The sequence below is a fragment of the Astatotilapia calliptera genome, chromosome 6, assembly GCF_964374335.1.
Source record: "Astatotilapia calliptera chromosome 6, fAstCal68.1, whole genome shotgun sequence".
NCBI classification, from domain to species: domain Eukaryota; kingdom Metazoa; phylum Chordata; class Actinopteri; order Cichliformes; family Cichlidae; genus Astatotilapia; species Astatotilapia calliptera.
Genome location: NC_137427.1, coordinates 18,503,491 through 18,514,386, shown reverse-complemented (window position 1 = coordinate 18,514,386; position 10,896 = coordinate 18,503,491). Strand labels below are relative to the sequence as shown.

At 42.2% G+C, this 10,896-nt stretch overlaps 1 protein-coding gene across 1 annotated transcript; it reads left to right on the top strand.

Annotated features, from left to right (window-relative positions):
- The first annotated feature begins 324 nt into the window (after positions 1 to 324).
- On the top strand, positions 325 to 2,588 carry LOC113023275 (uncharacterized). The gene is made up of 6 exons (XM_026169301.2): positions 325 to 549; positions 650 to 795; positions 881 to 942; positions 1,107 to 1,220; positions 2,006 to 2,104; positions 2,364 to 2,588. Exons 1-6 carry the CDS (start codon positions 433 to 435, stop codon positions 2,534 to 2,536), a joined length of 711 nt encoding a protein of 236 aa, XP_026025086.2. The 5' UTR covers positions 325 to 432; the 3' UTR covers positions 2,537 to 2,588.
- The last annotated feature ends 8,308 nt before the right edge of the window (positions 2,589 to 10,896 follow it).

The window sequence follows — 10,896 nt, the reverse complement described above, 5'->3', positions numbered from 1 at the left end:
CGATTTTTAGGACAGCCAATAGCGATTTTCCTAACTGAGGAGCTGGCAACACTGGAGCACTCAAAGTGCTTTACACAACTTGTGCATTCACACCCAGTCGCACAAGCACATTCAACACACCCGTTCATTCTCCGATGGATGCATCGGAGAGTAATTTGGGGTTAGTATCTTGCCCAAGGATATTTGGCATGCAGACTGGGGGAAGCCAGGAATCGAACCTCCAACCTTCCGATCAGTAGATGACCTGCTCTACCATTGTCGCAACACATTTAAATAACCCCCTGACTGTACTGCCACAGAGTCAATATTTCTGTTAAGTACAATTACAACACATAAGTAAACAATTGAGCAATACTTCACCTAAACTGGGCTGAGTCTCGAATGTCCAGAACACACTTCAGAGTCTGAAGCCACACTATCAGCAGATGAGCCATGATGGAGTTTGTTCACGTTGCTGTAGCTGTGCTCGGTCTTCTGTCTCTTGGACACTCAGCTCCTGTGACAAGCTGTGAGAATCTAATCCAGCCTCTTGAAATCTACAGAAGTCAGGTCAGACTCTCTCTTACATCATTTCTCACTTGTTTATTTGTTTTTTTATTTTCGATATGAAATGTTTGTTGTCTTATACAGCTAATACCATCTGTTTCAGCTGCTGGGCAAATGGGTACTACAAGGAGAGAGCACAAGCATACCTGGATCCAAAATTCTGGTACAGATGGTTATGGAAAATACCTGGGTGAAGATCACCGCTGCCAGTGAAGCCGATACATTTAACAACCTCCAAATTCAAAAAACGTAATAAAAAGGATGTTTTTCCTGAACTGACCCTGTTTTCAAATAATATTAATGTAAAAATCTCAATAATTGTATCTTCTAAAAGGATGGGCAAGTGCTTCACACGGAAAACCAACATGACTTTGGTTAACAACACTCTCACTGTGGGTGAGTATTACTGAGGGAACAAACATTTGATTTAGACTTTGTGCCTAGCATTGCCATAACACTTTCAGTATATATCGATTGGTGTGTATTTGCACACTGCAGCTTTACCCTTACCAATGCTAAAAGAATATGAAGTATGGCCATCATCTGTCATCTGTCCACAGAGCTCCCTTTCCAAAATTCTGCTGTCCTGCTGAATACTGGCTGCCCTGACTGCCTTGTTATCTTCGCAAATAACACCGTTGGAAGAACCACAGTTAAAGATCTCCAGCTCCTGAGTAAGAACAATGACACACCTAAATAATGTAATGTCAAAGTACTTATTTTAAGTATTTTTTATGAGACGCCGGCCACTAATTTCCAAAATAAAACAATGACTAATAATTGAACAGTGGTTTCCACTGTTCTACGGCTTAATAAATCGGAACACTGCCCTTTGAAATACCAGTTACAAATAACACTTGCCAGTTAAAGGCATATTTAGAAATATTTCTTTAAAAAAAAAAGAAAAAAAAAAGAATAAAACATCTAAAAACATGCAGTGCTGTGAGAATGTATTTGCACCCTTCCTGGTTTCTCTCTATTTTACATATTAGTCACACTTAGATATTTCAGATCATCAAATACAATTTTAGATTAGACAAAAATAACCCAAGCAAATAGAAAACACAGTTCTTAAAGGAATATTTCCTTTACATGGCACTGTGTGAAAAGGAAATTGTCCCTAAACCTAATAATTGGTTATCAAGAACTGAAATCAAGCATTTGCAATCATTAGCAATGAGTCTTTCACATCGCTGTGGAAGAATTTTTCAAAACTCTACTATGTAGAGTCCGTTCAATTCAGCCGCACTGGATTGGATTTTCAAGCATGAACAGATTTTGAAAGCCATTCAGAGGTGGCCTTGCTCATGTGCTCATGGCCACAAATTCTCCTTCAATATCATGGTTCCTTCAATTGCAGCAAGTGGTCCAGGTCCTGAAATAGCAGCAGCAGTTGTTTCTTTGTGTTTTAATCTCTTTACTTACTTGGTGCCGTGCTAACACTTTTTCTGTCTCTCAGGTAGGAGAACTAAAGTGTCTGCTGCTGAGCTGGAAGAGTTTACAAAGCAGGCAGAGTGTCTGAACCTACAACCACCTGCTATCATGGACTTAGAAAAGGGTATGAACTTCTACTTAATATGAAAGTCTTAAAGCCACGTCTGTATGTGCCCTGAAAAATAAACAAAACGCAATAGACAGTAGCAGATTACAATTTTTCAAATGAGTTCAGTTACACAAAGAAACTGCAGCTGAACTAAATATTACACCTTCAGTTTAATGTTGTCATTATTTGTATACCACCATGGTTTGAACAACTGTAGATTCAATTAATTTCTCCTCTCATAAATTAAAGGCATTCACAAATGTCATCTTCACAGGTTTGTGCCCAGATCCATCTCTTACCCCAGAAACAAATTTCACTGATGTAACCACACACACCATAAGCTCTGATGAGCTCAGCCTTCTAGAAGAACTTCTCAGTAGTGAAGATGGAGTGAAGACCCTTTTCGATATGATCCAAAGAAGTATGGCTTCAGTCAAGCAAGACTGACGGCTATGCCTGTGAAGAATATTGCCACTTAAAATAAAGATGCGTGACTGTTTTTTCCTCTGTGGCAATTTGTTCTGTGTCATCAGTGTAATTTAGATTTAGTTTCATTGAACTGACATAAAAATGACAATGTGAACCTGCTTTAAGAAGAAAAGATTACTTAGTTTTGTCACTTTAATGCACCATGTACTAAAAACAATCAACAAACCATGATAAAGTTTGTTCATGTTGCTCCGGTTGGGCTCAGTCTGCTGATGGTTGGACAAAGCATTATGGACACTGTAAAACTATAAAGTCCAGCTCTTGTGACTACTAATCATCTTGTTTGATCCTTTTTACACTCAACAAAAATATAAACGCAACACCTTTGTTACTGCTCCCATTCCCCATGGGATGGACGTAGAGACCTAAAATTCATTCCAGATACACAATATAACCATCCCTCCCAAACAGTGGTCACAAATCAGTCCAAATGTGTGGTAGTGGGCACATCTGCTATATTGAGATAATCCATCCCACCTCACAGGTGTGCCACATCAGGATGCTGATCTGACATCATGAGTAGTGCACAGGTGTACCTCAGACTGCCCACAACAAAAGGCCACCCTGGAATGTGCAGTTTTTTGCACTATTGGGGGTCTGGGGACCCAGAACCGGTCAGTATCTGGTGTGACCACCATTTGCCTCATGCAGTGCAACACATCGTCGCATGGAGTCTATCAGATTGTCAATTGTGGCCTGTGGAATGTTGGTCCACTCCACTTCAATGGCTGTGCGAGGTTGTTGGATATTCGTGGGAACTGGTACACGCTGTCATATACGCCGGTCAAGCACATCCCGAACATGCTCAATGGGTGACATGTCCGGTGAGTATGCTGGCCATGCAAGAACTGGGACATTCTCAGCTGCCATCTGCCCTGAACAATGTGAACCATGATTCATCCGTGAAGCGCACACCTCTCCAACGTGCCAGACGCCATCGAATGTGAGCATTTGCCCACACAAGTCTGTCACGGCGACGAGCTGGAGTCAGGTCAAGACCCCGATGAGGACGACGGGCATGCAGTTGAGCGTCCCTGAGACGGTTTCTGACAGTTTGTGCAGAAATTGTTTGGTTGTGCAAACCAATTGTTCCAGCAGCTGTCTGGGTGGCTGGTCTCAGACGATCTTGGAGGTGAACCTGCTGGATGTGGAGGTCCTGGGCTGGTGTGGTTACACGAGGTCTGCGGTTGTGAGGCTGGTTGGATGTGCTGCCATATTCTCTGAAACGCCTGTGGAGACGGCTTATGGTTGAGAAATGAACATTCAATGCACGGGCGACAGATCTGGTTGACATTCCTGCTGTCAGCATGCCAATTGCACGCTCCCTCATTGCTTGTGGCATCTGTGGCATTTTGCTGTGAGACAAAACTGCACATTCCAGGGTGGCCTTTTGTTGTGGGCAGTCTGAGGTACACCTGTGCACTACTCATGATGTCAGATCAGCATCCTGATGTGGCACACCTGTGAGGTGGGATGGATTATCTCAATATAGCAGATGTGCCCACTACCACACATTTGGACTGATTTGTGACCACTGTTTGGGAGGGATGGTTATATTGTGTATCTGGAATGAATTTTAGGTCTCTACGTCCATCCCATGGGGAATGGGAGCAGTAACAAAGGTGTTGCGTTTATATTTTTGTTGAGTGTAGTTGCTGGATTTGACTACAGAAGATCGAGCCAGTGGCAGTGTGGCCTTTCTGGTTGTGGCCCTGCTTTTTCACACTTCTTTTATTGACCAGCACTCTGGGTTTGAAGTGACTTATAGTGTCTGTATTTCTTTTCATTCCCTTTTGTTTGAGCCTCTAGCTACCAAGTCCATCCCAACATCTATTATTTTTCTTCATTGGTACTCCCAAAAGGTAGAGTCTGTTCATCTGGATTTAGCGCTTTCAGTGGGAGAAACGTTTCGTCACTCATCCAAGTGACTTCTTCAGTCTCAGCTGACTGCAGGTTTGCATGAAACTAGCCCACTGAATGAACAGTAGGCTGTGAGGTCAGTTCCTTGATCATTAAAAATGCTACGTCCAGATGAACAGGATCAACCTTGGTGGCACTTGGTGTTCGCTCGCTCTGTGGTAGAGTATCACTTCCTGTTCCTGCTCAAACACAGTGGTGTTTCTGAGTAGCTTATTTGCTTAGCAATTTAATTAACAACTTTTAAATACATTCTTTTTCATAGTATAATCTTCACGTGCTTCATCCGAAGCACACTTTCTGTGTACTCACTACCTAATTTATAGCCAAAGTATTCACTCACTGTCTCTGTACTGTCTCGCTAGCTTAGCTTAGCTCGTAGCCGACTCGTTAGCACCATGGCTACTTCACCTGTTCCTCCTGCACTTTCTTGCTCATTGTGTCAGATGTTTAGTTACTCCTCGGCCACCTTTAGCAGTAATGATATCTGTAACAAATGTAGCATATTTGCAGCGCTGGAGGCCAGGATTACTGAATTGGAGACTCTGCTTTGCACCCTTCATTCACCCGTAGCTAGCCAGGCCCCTGTAGCTGGTGCAGCCGAAGATAGCGTAGGCCCCGCTAGCTGTTCCCCGGCAGACCCCAAGCAGCTGGGGAAAGAGGGCGGCTGGGTCACGGTGAGGAGGAAGCATAGTCCTAAACAGAAGCCCCAGGTACACCATCAACCCGTTCATGTGTCTAACCGTTTTTCCCCACTCGGCGACACACCCGCCGGGGGTCAAACTCTGGTAATTGGCGATTCTGTTCTCAGACATGTGAAGCTAGAGACACCGGCAACCATAGTCAATTGTCTCCCAGGGGCCAGAGCAGGCGACATTGAAGGAAATTTAAAACTGCTGGCTAAGGGTAAACGTAAATTCAGTAAAATCATAATTCACGTTGGCAGTAATGACACCCGGTTACGCCAATCGGAGGTCACTAAAATCAATATTGAATCGGTGTGCAACTTTGCCAAAACAATGTCGGACTCTGTAGTTTTCTCTGGTCCCCTCCCCAATCAGACCAGGAGTGACATGTTTAGCCGCATGTTCTCCTTAAATTGCTGTCTGAGTGGCGTCCCAGAAACGATGTGGGCTTCATAGATAATTGGCAAACCTTCTGGAGGAAACCTGGTCTTGTTAGGAGAGACGGCATCCATCCCACTTTGGATGGAGCAGCTCTCATTTCTAGAAATATGGACAAATTTATTAAACCCCCCAAAATATGACTATCCAGAGTTGGGACCAGGAAGCAGAGTTGCAGTCTTACACGCCTCTCTGCAGCTTCTCTCCTCCTGCTACCCCCCCCAAAAACCCATCTCCATAGAGACTGTGTCAGCTTCCAAAAAGACAAAACAAACTAAAAACCAGCAACAAACAACTTAAACATAAACAATCACAAAGAAAGAACAATACAGTATCCACATCTGAACCAAAGAGTAAAACAGTGAAATGTGGATTATTAAATATTAGGTCTCTCTCCTCCAAGTCTCTGTTAGTACATGACTTAATAATTGATCAACAAATCGATTTACTCTGCCTTACAGAAACCTGGTTGCAGCAGGATGATTATGTTAGTTTAAATGAATCAACACCCCCGAGTCATTCTAACTACCAGAAATCTCGAAGCACAGGCCGAGGGGGCGGTGTGGCAGCAATTTTTCACACCAGCCTATTAATTAATGAAAGACTAAGACAGACTTTTAATTCATTTGAAAGCCTGATGCTTAACATTGTCCACCCCAGCTGTGAAACTCAGAAACCAGTCTTACTTGTTATCATCTATCGTCCACCTGGGCCTTACACAGAGTTTCTGTCTGATTTCTCAGACTTTATATCTAATTTAGTTCTGAGCTCAGATAAAATAATTATTGTGGGTGATTTTAACATCCATGTAGATGCTAAAAATGACAGCCTCAACATGGCATTTAATCTGTTATTAGACTCAATTGGTTTCTCTCAAAATGTAAAAGAACCCACCCACCACTTTAATCACACTCTAGATCTTGTTTTAACATATGGCATAGAAACTGAACATTTAACAGTGTTTCCTGAAAACTCTCTCCTGTCTGATCATTTCCTGATAACATTTACATTTACAATAATTGATTACACAGCGGTGGAGAGTAGACTTTATCAAAGTAGATGTCTTTCTGAAAGTGCTGTAACTAAGTTTAAGAATATAATCCACCCACTGTTATCATCTCCAATGCCCTGTACCAACACAGAGCAGAGCAGCTATCTGAACGCTACCCCAACAGAGGTCGATTATCTTGTTAATAATTTCACCTCCTCACTACGTACGACTCTGGATACTGTAGCTCCAGTGAAAACTAAGGTCTCTAATCAGAAGTACCTGACTCCGTGGTATAATTCTCAAACATGTACCCTAAAGCAGATGACTCGTAATCTGGAGAGGAAATGGCGTGTCACAAATCTAGAGGATCATCATTTAGCCTGGAGAAATAGTTTGCTGCTTTATAAGAAAGCCCTCCGCAAAGCCAGAACATCTTACTATTCATCACTGATTGAAGAAAATAAGAACAACCCCAGGTTTCTCTTCAGCACTGTAGCCAGGCTGACAAAAAGTCAGAGCTCTTTTGAGCCAACCATCCCTTTAACGTTAACTAGTAATGACTTCATGAACTTCTTCACAAATAAAATTTTTATCATTAGAGAAAAAATTACCAATAATCATCCCACAGATGTAATATTATCTACAGCTACTCTTAGTACCATTGATGTTAAGTTAGACTCTTTTTCTCCAATTGATCTTTCTGAGTTAACTTCAATAATTACTTCCTCCAAACCATTAACGTGTCTTTTAGACCCCATTCCTACAAAACTGCTCAAAGAAGTCCTGCCATTAATTAATTCTTCGATCTTAAATATGATCAACCTATCTCTAATAATCGGCTATGTACCACAGGCCTTCAAGCTGGCTGTAGTTAAACCTTTACTCAAAAAGCCATCTCTAGACCCAGCAGTCTTAGCTAATTATAGGCCAATCTCCAACCTTCCTTTCATATCAAAAATCCTTGAAAGAGTAGTTGTCAAACAGCTAACAGATCATCTGCAGAGGAATGGTTTATTTGAAGAGTTTCAGTCAGGTTTCAGAGCTCATCACAGCACAGAAACAGCTTTAGTGAAGGTTACAAATGATCTTCTTATGGCCTCTGACAGTGGTCTCATCTCTGTGCTTGTCCTGCTAGACCTTAGCGCAGCATTCAATACTGTTGACCATAATATCCTATTAGAGCGATTAGAACATGCTGTAGGTATTACAGGTACTGCACTGCAGTGGTTTGTATCATATCTATCTAATAGACTCCAATTTGTGCATGTAAATGGAGAGTCCTCTTCACACACTGAGGTTAATTATGGAGTTCCACAGGGTTCAGTGCTAGGACCAATTCTGTTTACATTATACATGCTTCCCTTAGGCAGTATCATTAGAAGACATAGCATACATTTTCACTGCTATGCTGATGACACCCAGCTCTATCTGTCCATGAAGCCAGATAACACACACCAATTAGTTAAACTGCAGGAATGTCTTAAAGGCATAAAGACCTGGATGGCCGCTAACTTTCTGCTTCTTAATTCAGATAAAACTGAGGTTATTGTACTCTGCCCTGAAAATCTTAGAAATATGGTATCTAACCAGATTCTTACCCTGGATGGCATTACCTTGGCCTCCAGTAACGCTGTGAGGAACCTTGGAGTCATTTTTGACCAGGACATGTCCTTCAACGCACATATTAAACAAATATGTAAGACTGCTTTCTTCCATTTGCGCAACATCTCTAAAATTAGAAATATCCTGTCTCAGAGTGACGCTGAAAAACTAGTTCATGCATTTATTACTTCCAGGCTGGACTACTGTAATTCATTATTATCAGGATGTCCAAAAAACTCGCTGAAAAGCCTTCAGCTAATCCAAAATGCTGCAGCCAGAGTCCTGACAGGGACTAGAAAGAGAGAGCATATTTCTCCTGTTTTGGCTTCCCTTCATTGGTTTCCTGTTAAGTCCAGAATTGAATTCAAAATCCTGCTCCTCACATACAAGGTCTTAAATAATCAGGCCCCATCTTATCTTAATGACCTTGTAGTACCATATCACCCTATTAGAGCACTTCGCTCTCGCTCTGCAGGCCTACTTGTTGTTCCTAGAGTATTTAAAAGTAGAATGGGAGGGAGAGCCTTCAGTTTTCAGGCCCCTCTTCTGTGGAACCAGCTTCCAGTTTGGATTCGGGAGACAGACACTATCTCTACTTTTAAGATTAGGCTTAAAACTTTCCTTTTTGCTAAAGCATATAGTTAGGGCTGGACCAGGTGACCCTGAATCCTCCCTTAGTTATGCTGCAATAGATGTAGGCTGCCGGGGGATTCCCATGATGCATTGAGTTTTTCCTTTCCAGTCACCTTTCTCACTCACTATGTATTAATAGACCTCTCTGCATTGAATCATATCTGTTATTAACCTCTGTCTCTCTTCCACAGCATGTCTTTTATCCTGTCTTCCTTCTCTCACCCCAACCGGTCGCAGCAGATGGCCGCCCCTCCCTGAGCCTGGTTCTGCCGGAGGTTTCTTCCTGTTAAAAGGGAGTTTTTCCTTCCCACTGTCGCCAAAGTGCTTGCTCATAGGGGGGTCATATGATTGTTGGGTTTTTCTCTGTATCTATGAAGCGCCTTGAGGCGACTTTTGTTGTGATTTGGCGCTATATAAATAAAATTGAATTGAATTGAATTGAACCTTTTGGGATTTACTTACCTGGATGACTGAGCATGCATCAAGACATTTATTGGTACTGATATGAGGACACTATTAGGCTTATTCTATTATTTTTATTCCATTTATGTTTTTATTGTATAACTTTCAATAAAGTGTTGTTTTTTGTCATTGAAACCATCTCTTGCTTGCTCCTCCCCTTTGTGAGTGTGGACGCTTCATCTCTTTGCTCTTGAATGCTTTGCTTCTTATATTGATTTTTATTGATTTTTATGCTGATTTTTTCCCTTTTTTCCGTGTGAGCTTACCTGCGATAACTTCTGGACACTTGTAGATCATTAGGACTAGAGTGTTCTTAACAGAAACAGCAACATTTTATGGTTACCTTATCCTCAGCGCTCCGTGTGTCTGTGGCCTAGACACAGCTGAAGCCTGATTACAGCGTCTGGGCACCGAGCAGCCTCAATAACCTGGAAAGGTGCTAACCGCTAGGCTAACTAGCAACAAGATGCCTTCCCTCTCCACAGATGACTACCACAGCCTCCTGCAGAAGATTGCAGTACTGGAGACAAAAATTCATCGCTTAGAATTAAACGTGGAGGTAAATGGACTGTGTGGAAATGAAACAACCTTGCCTTTGATTCAAAACAATGGCGATGAGCAAGCTAGTACACAGCTAAGGAGCACAGATAACATGACCAAGAAAGTAGACTCTGTGCATTATTATAAATCCTCAAGTGATAATCCCCCCTTAGACTGTCTTGGTGCAAAACCAAGACATAAATCATGTCTCCTGGAAGGGGGAGGACGTATCACAGGCAGGGCACAGCGAGCTGAAATCTCTGAAACCGACTGGCCTTCACTTCCTACGAGACAGAGAAGCTCTTCTACCCCTGTATACGGGAGGAAACAGGACTGGACAACCGTGAATAGGAAGGTTAACAACAAACCTCCAAAACAACTGAATGTGAAACTGCAGAACAGATTTGCTCCACTATCAAAGGACCCTGGATCTATATCGGACAACCATCCATCTAAAAGCAGCGAAATAAGGTCTGAAAATCTGTTGAAAAGTGAAAGGCCACAGGGAAAGCTAAAGGCTAGGCCTGAAACTCTGATTGTGGGTGACTCTGCCATAAAGGATGTACAAAGGATGTGCGGTAAGAACACTAAAGTCCTCTGCTTTCCTAACGATATGGTCAACAACCTGAAGGAGAGAATTCTTCAAATTGCAGATGAATATCCAACTGTGACAAACATTGTTCTGCATACAGGGTCAAACGATGTGTCCAAACAACAGTCGGAGGTTCTGAAACAGGACTTTACTGGATTATTAAATACTGTAAACTCTCTGAATGCAGCTGTATTCATCAGTGGACCTGTACCGCCGGTCAGAGGAGGAGACGAGAGATTCAGCAGGTTGTTTACACTGAATAAATGGCTTATATCAGCATGTGCTGACCACTCAGTGCACTTTATTGACAACTTTAATATTTTTTGGGAACGCAGGCATCTGTTCAAAGCAAATGGATTTAATTTTAACAAGTCAGGGGTGAAACTGTTCACCTCCAACTTGTTTTATTCCATACGTCATCCATCCGTGCTTGGTGCCAAGGCTGAGATAAATGAGG

Excerpts from the sequence above, each read along its gene's own strand:
- LOC113023275 (XM_026169301.2), top strand. The coding sequence starts at position 433 with ATGATGGAGTTTGTTCACGTTGCTGTAGCTGTGCTCGGTCTTCTGTCT. Across the intron at positions 943-1,106 it reads TAACAACACTCTCACTGTGG|AGCTCCCTTTCCAAAATTCT; the intron begins GTGAGTATTACT and ends ATCTGTCCACAG. Across the intron at positions 2,105-2,363 it reads TATCATGGACTTAGAAAAGG|GTTTGTGCCCAGATCCATCT; the intron begins GTATGAACTTCT and ends TCATCTTCACAG.